Source organism: Montipora capricornis, chromosome 8 (assembly GCF_036669925.1).
Source record: "Montipora capricornis isolate CH-2021 chromosome 8, ASM3666992v2, whole genome shotgun sequence".
NCBI lineage: Eukaryota > Metazoa > Cnidaria > Anthozoa > Scleractinia > Acroporidae > Montipora > Montipora capricornis.
Window position 1 is genome coordinate 38,720,623 of NC_090890.1, and position 11,898 is coordinate 38,732,520.

The 11,898-nt window shown below is 40.1% G+C and overlaps 1 protein-coding gene across 4 annotated transcripts in view; it reads left to right on the plus strand.

Moving 5' to 3' along the window:
• The first annotated feature begins 4,858 nt into the window (after nucleotides 1-4,858).
• The window catches only part of LOC138059473 (sodium-coupled monocarboxylate transporter 1-like), a 28,436-nt gene continuing 21,396 nt past the window's right edge, over nucleotides 4,859-11,898 (plus strand). The window contains exons 1-4 of one of the 4 annotated variants that reach the window (XM_068905099.1): nucleotides 4,929-4,998; nucleotides 6,333-6,400; nucleotides 8,013-8,412; nucleotides 11,123-11,188. In XM_068905099.1, coding sequence (XP_068761200.1) covers nucleotides 8,074-8,412; nucleotides 11,123-11,188 — 405 coding nt within the window. In that variant the 5' untranslated portion in view covers nucleotides 4,929-4,998; nucleotides 6,333-6,400; nucleotides 8,013-8,073. Of the gene's footprint in view, nucleotides 4,999-6,260; nucleotides 6,401-7,802; nucleotides 7,822-8,012; nucleotides 8,413-11,122; nucleotides 11,189-11,898 lie in introns of those variants that run through there. The other 3 variants (XM_068905100.1, XM_068905098.1, XM_068905101.1) reach the window with 3 other exon arrangements.

Here is an 11,898-nt window from a genome sequence, read left to right on the forward strand (position 1 = left end):
ACTTGAACGAGAATGTGAGCTCAGTGCTCCTGAACGGGCACGACGACTCCAATGAAGACGGTGAAACCGCCTCTAATGACGGGCCCGCTAAATCTGGGGACATGGATGCGGATTTATCCGCGCTTCTCGCTTCTGTGGGCAAAGATGCCAATAACGAGGCTATGCCGGGCGAAGACCTCTTGAAGGAACTCGCGCAGTAAGCGAGAAGACTTCACCGCCCCTTCGCGAAGGTCTGGCAGCTATTTTAATAATCTTTTGTGAGAAAAGCTGGGGGACGACAAGCTCAAGGCCAAACTGGACAAATATCCTGGTCCAGAGAATGATAAAAACTCAAGATGTAAGATCGCAGAAGTGACAAAACACTCTTATCGGCGCCATTACAGTCATGACAAAAGCCGCCGATTTGGCGCTGGGAAAATGCAGCCAAGATAAAGAACTTGATCACCTAGCTTTTAGAATCTCTGTACGGTGGCCAATTTACATTATCAACTCCGTTGATAAAACCAAATTTTTGATCACCTTGTTGACAGATGCTGTTGCAATAGCACTTCAATACAACCACGAGGTGAATCACTCCCGACGCCTGGCCATGAAGAAAGAGATGCATAAAGACTATGCAGCTCTATGTAACCTGTCCACTGTTGATGGCACCTCAGAGTACCTGTTCGGAAATTTGTCAAAGCTCGCGAAGGATATCCCAGAGGCCAATAAGAAAAGGGTTCCCCAACATTACGGGAATTCCTTTGGCGATAAGTACGCTGGGCGCTCAACATATGCTTGAGCCAGAAAGATTCCAGCCTTACCCTAGAGGAAAATCCTAGGATTTTTAAGGCAAAAGTCGCTTCTCAAAGCCACCGAGAAAGAAAAAGGACGGCGAAACCATCCAGCGCCAATGAAGGTGTCTGAGGTTTGTAATGCAAACATGACATCTTTGTCTGTTGACATTGTACATAGCCTGGTTAAATCACTCAAGTAATTACACGTAGCCGACACAAAGCGCGGCAAAATGTGCTCGCGCGAGCCACGATTGGTTTTGGTTTCACTTCTGATTGGTTAAAAACGTGGCTCGAGAACTTTGAACCAATCACTGAGTGAAGTAATGCAAAACCAAAGTAATTCGCTAATTACTTTCAACACTCAATTGAAAACCGCTCTAACACATTCATTTCTTCAGTAATTTGTAGTCTGTTTGGTGGGCATGCAATCCAAGTGTCAATAATTCCAAATTTGGTTACAACTTTCATAAATCCATCTTCTTTTTCAATTACTTTACCAAGAAGTGTGTTTGGTTGTAAAGGACTTTTGTCCATTTAATTAATTCTTATTTTTACAAAGTTGTTGACTTGGAATGAAATAGTATTGGGTTTGCTTGTTGTCATTTTGTTGTTGTATTTTCTTTGTGTGTTTCTTGCTTTTTCCTGTTGAGGTGTCCTTATCTCCTTTGTTGACTTGATAAGTGAATAACAAGCACGTTAAGGTTCTTCTTCTTCTTCTGAATATTTTGTGAAATGATCAATCATGTAAAGAATCCAATTGTGTTTGCGATGACATGAACATATACATGGTAAGTTTCTAAGGTCCATTATAGGTCCATTTGCAAATGTGTTAGGGATTATCTTGCTTGAATAGGGGCTAGCATAGGCTGTTTTTGCCTGCTGGTGATCGAGTTTTGTTCTTCGTGTATCGAGCAGACTGACACAAGGAGTTGAATTACTTCTTGGGATACTACTGATTCGTAGTTTCGCTCGATATACTTGTCCATCCTGTCTCTTCCTTTGTGCGTAATATTCGAATGGGTTTGGCAAAGAACTTGGCCATAGTTGACATTTTTGAACAATTTCTATTCCGTTCTTGGATAATATTTTGCCACCCTCCAGTTTCCATCCTTTTCTTTTGATAATTGCTACGTCTTGACTTGTCAGATTTGTTCTGTCCTTGCTGTCTTCATTACGTGTTTCTAACCGCGTCGCTGCATCGTTGTAAACGTTGTCGTCAATAACTAAAGAGGGTTATTTTGCTTGCTTTTGTCTTTTTGGAAGCTTTAACTTGACCAATATTTGGTAGAATATCTCTAATCAACATAACTTGTGTTACCCATTTTACGAACCGTACAGGGCCACGCATTGCGCATGGGTAAACGTTTGCATAATTTACTATGACCGAGAGGAGTCTGGGCCCTCTTGCACCAGGAGAAAAGTGTTTTCTATTAAAATTAATGACGACTGCTTGTCCAAGTCCTTTGTGGTTTAGCGGTTAGTTACGGCGAAGGACTCAATGCTAAGAGATGTCGGAGGTGCCCGGTTCCAGACTCGGTAAGTGCGGTTTAAAGAATGTGGCAAGGGTGCGTAAAGTAGTGGTAGGTATGACGAATGGATCAGGGGATGGAAGGTTAAGAGGGAAAGGCTATTTTTCGGGTTCTTTGTTTTGTTTTCAACCACACCTCATCAAGAAAATCCCTTTTCAAACAATTGATAAATAACCTAGGTTGATTAAATTCACTCAGTTTGATTTAAATTTACCTAGTTTGATTTATTTTCACCTTGTTTGATTTAAATGGACCTGAATTTAATTTCAACCTGTAACAGATACTATAGAGGCTGCTGTAAACATGACGAGACCAGGTTGTTTTATGGCTTCGGTAGACTTAAAGGACTCGTATTATACCGTTCCTATCCACCCATCTCACCAGAAATACTTAAAGTTCTGTTTTGACGGTGTTTTCTACAAATATACCTGTTTGCCCAATGGCCTCGCTAGTGCCCCCCGCATATTTACTAAACTATTGAAACCTATGTATGACACCCTCCAGAGCATGGGTCATCTCATTTCAGGGTATGTTGACGGTTCTTATCTACAAGGCGACACCTCCGCGGAATGTCATAAAAATGTCATCGACACCATCATGCCTTTTACCAAATTAGGGTTTCATATCCATCCAGAGAAATTGGTTTTCATACCATCTCAAAAATTAACTTTCTTAGGGTTTGTACTGGATTCTATTGCTATCACAGTTATGCTTACAGGAAAAAAATTCCAACGGATTCTATTTGTCTGCGCTACACTCTTAAAAACACAAATACTCACAATTAGACAGGTCGTAGAGGTTATCGGTATTCTGGTGTCCAATTTTCCCGGTGCTCAGTCTGGACCACTTCGCACTCATGCATAGCAAACAAGGGCGATTACGGCCCGGGTAGAAAATGCAATTATCCCCTCCCGCTCCATGAACAGAAATTCAGTGGTGGCGTGATACCGTAATAGCGTAACCCTCAAACGAGATATCCAACACGACCACCCCAGCACTTAAATTCAGTCAGACGCACCAACATTGGGCTGGGGAGCTGTTTTTGGCACTCAGAAAACGGGGGGGAGATGGACCCCTTTGGAAGCTGAATACCATATAAACATATTGGAATTACTTGCAACCTTTTCCGCGTAGCCATATGAACAACTGCCACATCCAAATTCAGATCGACAATACCACAACCCTCGCTTATATAAATAATATGGGGGTCTCAAAATCCAAAGAACTCAACGAGCTAGCTGTTCAAATTTGGGAATGGTGCATATCACGAAATATTTGGTTCTCAGCTGTGCTCATCCCTGGTCAGGGACACGAGGGAGCGGCGGAAATCGAGCCAAGTGTGTTCTCAGATAATCACGAGTGGATGTTAAACAAACACTCGTTTGACGAGATCCTGTTGCGCCACCCCGGCCTCAGTTTCGACTTGTTTGCAAGCCGCTTTAACTATCAGATCAGTAGTTACTGCTCGTGGCAAGTAGACCCTAACAGTACACTCGTAGATGCATTTACTATGAATTGGAATGGGCAAATATTTTGTGCTTTTTCCACCCTTTAGCCTTCTCCCAAGATGCCTTCAGAAGATCAGTCAAGACCGAGCACAGGGTGTACTAATCGGCCCGCGTTGACCAACTCAAACGTGGTTTCCAGTCCTCCTACAACATTCGTGCGACTTCCCTGGATCCTGCTCCCACGACCAGACCTTCTACAACACCCCTCCCGCAGTGGCCCACATCCACTACACAGGAATCTTCTTCTGATGGTATCTCCTGTGTCAGGGGATCCTTCAGCGATTACCACTTTCCAGAGGAGGTTACCGACATTCTCAAAGCATCCTGGAGAAAAGGCATTAAAAAACAGTATAGCCCATGCGTTAAATAATGGATGGCATTTTGTTGTGAACGGAAGATTAATTGTTATTCACCACCACTGAGCGACGCCCTTCAATTTCTCTTGGGGCTATTTAATGATTAATCAAGGGCGTAGTTACTCAATCCTTAATACTGCTCACTCTTCCTTATCTACCATTGTTACGATAGACGGGGGGGGAGGGGGGGGAGCTTTGGTAGCAACCATATTGTTACACGGTTTATGAATTAAAGGGGTCTTTGTAATGAATCGCGTAGACCCAAACCTGACTATGACAAAAGTTGGGATGTTTCAGTGGTTTTAAAACATTTCTTTATACCCCAATGAAAAATTGTCTTTAAAGGATTTAACGCCCAAGGACCTTATGCTACTTCTATTAGTTTCGAGTCAACGAGGGCAATCGATAAACTACCAGTAGATCTACAGCATCTTACCATGGACGAGGATACTTATTTCTTTGACGTCGCTGAGCATATCAAGACCAGTACCCCCAGAAGCCCACATGCGAGGATTGACATTGCTGCCTATGAGCCAGACAGTACAATTTGCCCTTTGACTTGTTTGAAAGCCACATACATCAACAAGACCAACACTTTGCGTAATAACGCAACAAAATTGTTTATTAGTTATGTTAGGCCCCATAAACCTGTATCTAGGGACATGGTTTCTAGGTGGACTAAGGACACTCTTAGACTTTGCGGTATTGATACTGCATACTATTTCAGATGCACCCTGTGGCTTTTAATTATGACTTACGTATGCGCCGCGCTATCTCATGTGATCTCAATCGTCATGAGATAGAATCTCAATCAAACTTCAACTTACAGGTACGTCTCGTTTAATTTTCCGAATAAATGATTAAGTTTTTACTACTATCGTTCGTTATAAAACTGAGAGGCTAATAATTATGTTAAAAGTTTTTTCCATCGTTCGTGAACGTTAGTTTAGGGCGCGTTCGATTGACCCTAATCCGGAATAAGAATACGTGGAGTGATGATTAAAGCGGTATGTTTGGCACGTTTTGAAGCAGCAACGATAATCAAAATATATTTTAAATAGCATTTTAGCACATGTTTGACAATTTTAATGTGAATCTCCGTAAAAACGAAGGATTTTTAACTTATATTCCATGTATTCCTATTGCGGAATACGGTCAATCGAACGCGCGTTTCCGATTGACTAAAGAATGAGTAATTTCATAAGCATTTTAAATTTTCACAAGAATCATATTCCGACAGTTTAGTTTCGTTTGTATATAGATTCGCTGTTTCAGGGTCTTGATGTAGTTTCAGGTAAGACGTTCAATCTAGAAATAAATGCATGAGTTTAGTAAGTTAAGATATCATCGTCCGAACATGAAGTACGATTGTCCGGGTGGGCGTAGTCCTCAGACGTCTGTCAATGTCACCCAAAATAGCACAGTGCGGGACTATTTTGAGTGGCAAGTTGTCTTGAAACGTCGGTCGCATCTCATGACCCCACTCACCGGCCAGGACAATCGTAATTCTCTTAGTTATAAACACATTTACTAGACAACAAAAGTATTTCACTACTAATTAAAACTGGGTCACTTGTGAAGCAATACCTCACAAATTTTACATCAAATTAATGCATAATAAAAGAGCTTTTCAAGCATGTAAAAGCCCAGACTATAGTTTTTGTATGAAATTTTCTTTAGAAAAAGTGAGCTTGAAGACAAAACCGTGATTTTTGATTTTTTTTTTTATATATAATTTTTAAAAATATTAACCTGGAGCACGTTCAGTTCGCCAATTTTGTCCAAATTAATTCGTTTTTCGCCCTACCGGCTCCTTGGCCGCTACCTCTAAGCGACCTCGTGGAGAAGAACTTTTGGATGCATGGTCGCCTCGCGGTGGTTCGATCGAATTTCTTTCAGCAACGATTATGCAAATTTTGTGTGCGTTTATACGATTCAGTTGCGGTCATGTTCACTTGAGGAGTAGCTAATATTGACAAAATAAGCTACTGAATTGTTGAACATGCAAGTACAGACATGTTTGCCAATATTGCATATGCTGAACACGATCTTCAGTGCCAGCCGGTTCCAGCACTTTTGCCGTATTTGTTCGGGGTACCTTGATGTTGACGTGGATTATGAATTGAATGGATTGTAACTCCTCAGTTCACGTTTCCCCAACAGAATCTGTTTTTCACGGTCAGAATCCTTCGAGGATCGTGTTTTTCGAACGAAAAAGACAACTTTTGAAGGTAAGAATGTTGAAATAGGTTGACAGTACAAGAGTACAATTGGTTGTTGTTGCTGTTTTTTAAAAATAAAGTTAAACGCGAATTGTTGGGGCGTCAGTAAATGTTACTGAAACACCAAGGTATTATTCCAAAAGGAATTGCGTGATGTAGGAATACTAAAATCCATAAAATAATAAAATACATTTTTATCTTACAAATTTTTGTGAATTTTAAAGCTCCACTATATCAAAGCTTATCAACATGAACCCCAGGCAATGAATCATGATGATCAGGCCCTGGCCTAGCCAGCATTTCTAACATTATTGGATTACTTGTTCCGGCGGCACAGCTCCAAAAGTTCATTCGCTGAAATTAATAAAGAAAAATTTCGTTCAGCTTCATTACTCCTCCGTCCCTTTTTTCATCTGTTTACCTTATTTGAAGTCGGTTGGTCGCAGTAAAAAAAGAAAACAAACAAACAAAACTGAGAAAATCAGTTTTTTGTTTTATCAAACGAGTTGATAAAGGTCAAATAGCCACCGTGAAAGATTTGGAAAGCTGACGTTTCAAGCGTTAGCCCTTCGTCGGAGCGAATAGAGGAATTGTGGTTGTTGTAGGTTTATATGTGTGCGGAGGAGCTTGCTATTGGTAGAAATAGGGTGACGTGAATTTGTAAATAGATTAATGGAATGAGAGGCGTTCATTGATTCCGTGTGGATAGAGTGTGCCCAGTTGAAAAATAAATTTTTGTTCGATCTTTAGAAACTTTTTGAAGAAAAATTTTGAGAAAATCAGTTTAACTGCAGAAAAGTCGCCGGAGTAGTAGGACGGGGAAGAAACGAGTAGAGAGTATTTTCCTCCCACGAGGATAGAAAGCCTCTTGTGCGGAAGAGCGTCACGTTTAACCTTTTGTGAATTGCAATTGAAACTGAAATCTGTAAGGGCAAAATTAATCCAATGTTTATATTTCAGATTAAATTAAAGTTAAAAGAATGTTTTACAAAGTCGTTACCTTCTTCATTCATATCGGTCGGAACAGAGAAAAAGGAACCTTACGACTTTGTCTCCATTTTGGTTTTTTGCGATCGCAGTTTGCATCAGTCACTTCATAGCTGAACTCAAATACATTGAAAAAAAAAAAAAAAAAAAAGCAAACAGTCCTGAATCAATATTTCGTGACTAGCTCTCAGGAAGTTAATCATATTGTGCATTGGGGTTAATTTAGCGCACTGGTAATGCCATGACCACCACAAATAAAATTTACCCCGAATCTAAATTTTCTCTTCGATATAATGGAGGCTCTGCACACCGGACCTCGCCAGGTGGAGGAAGTTTGTGTGAATCACTCTTGGAAAATTTTTCGTTTCTAAATTGTGGATTTTGAGTTTTCGGTACTTCGGCATTCCGGATTGCGGACTCATTAGATTGCAATACGCAGTGGGGTATGTTAATTTTTATGTCTTAAAGGGGCTGTTAAACAAAGCAAACCAGTACGTGTGAATGTTAATTTAAATTAGTCTCATTGTATTTTTTTTTTTGTTATACAATATTGGCCACTGAAGTTGTCTCTAACGACGCCTACTATTTCCAGCTTCTTAAAACAACCCTGGGGCGTGCATTTCTTTCATTACAGGACCTCTAACCACCAACTACAGGTTGTACTTCAAAAGTGAATCGTTAAATTCACCAGCAAAATGGCCCAAGATCGTTTCGGCGTAGTCGACTATTTGGTCTTCTCGGCGATGTTGTTAGTCTCAGCACTAATTGGAATATGGTACGCTTGTAGAGGTGGAAAACAGAATACTACTGCAGAATACCTATTGGCGAATCGAGGGATGAACTTCTTGCCAGTATCCATATCGATAATGCTGTCATTCCTATCGGCAGTAACACTCCTCGGCATTCCAGCAGAGATATACCTTTACGGGACCCAGTTTAGTATGACCATTGTCGGCTATTTCATGATTTGTGTCGTGGTCAGCACTGTATTCATTCCAATGTTTAGACGCATCGAAATGACTTGTGTTCATGAGGTAAGATACTTATTAATTAAAAAAGAAGTCTGACGAGCTCAGTGGCCCTATAGTTCTTCAAACGGTGGGCCGATAACGCTATCCACCGTACTAGCAACTGGATAGCGCAATCAGTTTCGCTATGACTTATCCATATCCATCGTTTGTGCAACTGGGGCCTAGTAATCCCTTGTGCTCTGTTTGTAGGCCGAGTGCAAGACAACTTACTTAAAACTTAAAGCCCAAACCGGCTTTGTTAAGTTATCCGTCATAGCCAAAATGATCTCGGAATTAGTCATGCATAGAATTAAAATCAATACGCAAAGTACGTAAACGTAAACCGATAGAATTCTAGAGATTATTTGAACCTTTGAGATTTTGGCTCTCGGTTTTGGAATTATTTTAACGTTTGCAAAGATTGCTGTTATAAGGGCAAATAAGATTGAACTGACTCAAAAACAATAAGAACTCATTCAAGGCTTAATCTTTTTTCATAAGGTGACTTCTTGATTGTCTTAAATAGGGCAATATAATAAATGAATATGCAAAACTTTGGTTATCAGTACAATCAATGAATTAAAAATGCAATGTTTTGGCCAGACGAACATGGACATATCTCGCACTAGCATCTCAGTTAAGTTTCCTCCACATTCTTATGCTGAAATGTTAAATTTCGGAGCACTCCATCTGCCTCTAAAATACTGGAAATACTTTTCATGGAATCGTTCTCATAGGAGTAAGTAGGGAAACAACATAATGTTGTTATATCGTTGCTCACATGAATGAAGTTGCTTTTTTTTTTTTTTTTGTTGCACTGTGCGGAATGAAAAGACGTAACGGTTATTAAACGAAGTTCAGATACTTGGTGTTCCACAAAATCACTCTGATTTGTGACTTCAAATTAAAACTTAGTGTCTCACAAATTAGATAGGGCTCTTCTCAAGCGTAATAAATCCATTCACACAACATTATAAGATATTCTGAGTATCGAATGTGACAAGATTAAAGCGCATGAAAGCTCTTTTTGTCTTAAGTCTTTTTGAGCACCGACGGTCACCCCCTCTCCCTCCAATAAAAAAGTACTGGGAAGGGGAAATTATAGTATACAGTGCATAGTGGATAATCGTTAAAAATGTGTCTTTGATGTAATTCATAATCATAATCATGAATCAAGTCCGGTGCAAGCCTGGACATCACAACCTACTCAACATATCTCTAATAAATTTCGGTCACAATTCACACGAGCTCCACTAAATTTAATTTAGAAAGAACTCCTCCCTTTCGAAATTCTTCAGCGCGTTATATGTGACTGAAGTATCCTTAAAATCAATCGTTAGTAGCCGCAAGGAGGAAAAGGAAGATAATCAGGAACTCACCGCGGTATGCTGACGCTGCGTGCTCACGTGGGTCGCGTTGTGCGTCACGTTGTGACACTCTTCCACGGGAGAGGCTTTCCGTCTGCGTAGGAGGAAAATATGTTGACGACAACTCTTTATTCGTGTCTGCCCCTCGTCTCGGACCAATCTATCCAAAATTAGCTAGGAGTCGCGTTCGACTGTAAAAGGAGAAAAAAAGGACAGACCGCCTAACGTATAGATAGCACAAGTAACAGACTCGGAAACGTCAAATCTGGTAGTTTCCGTATGTTGCTCAAGTTATAAATACTGCTTATGCTTGGGTCAAAGATCAAAATCAGCCTTAAATTCTCCTCTGACAGACCTTCCGCGTGTTGTTTCTCACAAATAAAGTACGGAAAAGTAAGGGACGACTAACTGTAGAATACAGGACCGCTTTTGAAACAAGTACTTTTTCAGTAGCTTATCGGCTTGGTAGTCAACTGACGAGCCGCGGAGCTGCCGAGTTACTCAAAGTTATACCTTACTCGTTTTTCAAACATTAAATTTCACTCAATGATAAACCTTATTCCTTCCTTAAACATTGACTTTTACTGACAAGCCGTGGAGCCACTGCAGTAATACTTCTTCAAAAATGGCCCTGTCTTCTATAGTTGCTCCCAACGAACTAAAGGCATGTTATCATGGTGCCGGCTACACGATTGTTTTCCACATTTAAACCAGCTGGTATTTTTTGGCGGCGTTTTGAAGCCGTTTCTAAGTACGGACCTTCCTGAACATGTGAGAAGGCGACACATGACAAGCAAGTTTCGTTGACCAGCTTAATTAAAGCGTCCTAATCCCAGCAGATATTTAGGCGTGATTCTTTGCGACTCAACTCGTCGTTAATCCACTTTTATCGATCGGTCATCCCTATTTCCCAGATACATCATTGCGGACAGAATTATTCATTATTAAGTTAACCCTGAGGTTGCATCTTTACCTTTGACCATAAGGATGTCTACAAAACGACTTAAGACCGAAGGCCAAAGACAAGAATCTCAATCTCAACCAATTTTAAAACTGTTTAAACTACAAGATGAGGAAATATTCTTTGTTCGACGTTATGGTAATGAAATCCAAGGGGTCTTCATTTTATAGAAATGGCCCCCTTGAACTTTAAACGAAGACCCTCGCTAACACGCTTGAAGCCCACCCAAAAGATTGTTTTTTAAAGGTCGAGCGAGGGTCTTCCTTTTGTTGTTTGAGGCGGCCATTTCTATAAACGAAGACCTCTTGGATTTCATCGTCTTGGCGTCGAACAAAGCGTTTTAACACGATTCCTCGTCTTGTAGCTAAAAAAACTAGATGTTTAATTTATTTTTCTTTTATTTCAGTACCTAGAAAAGCGTTATTCATCAGGCATAAGGATGTTGGGTTCCATTTTCTTCATCATAACATTCGTAAGTATTTTGTCATGTCACCTCCCTCTGATACCTGTCAAACAAGCGTAAATCTATCCGCAATCGACATAACCAGTTGAATTTCCGCATGAAGGTCCGTGCATTTCAGAAGAATTCGGAATATGAGTAGTCAGCTCAGCTTTCGCCGAAAACTTGACACAATATTTGCTTACTTGTCTGTCGGAATTTCTTGTTTATAAACAGTGCATAAATTGTGATAACTCGTATTCATGGTTTCATTGTGTTCTTAGTTTGCTTTCGTCATGAAATAATAAGACCGTTGTATTTGCATGATCTAACTCGCCAGATTTTGCACAAAAGACGAAATGCACATTTGTGGGATCGGAGTTATGGGGTATGCTCTGGCGCGGCCAATAACGGGCTTATTGAACATACAAAGGTCCGCGTTTTTGACATCTCGCTCTGTAGAAAGGAAATGACCTTGAACACATTTCTTTTGTTTGTAAACTTCCTTTGTTTAATTTGTAGGCATAAAATATGTGTAGCCACACAGGTTGCCAAGGGTTTATTGTTTTTGTTTGTTTACTTAAAATAAAAAAAACAATAAAAAGTGACGCCGTCTAGACTGCTCCAATGTCATTTTCAACATTTAAAATTTTAGTATTTTTTAACATATCGTAAGTGTTCTCATTCGCTTCGCTTTTCTCACTTCTATGCTTTGTTGTTGTATTCTTAACTTTGTTGTCGTT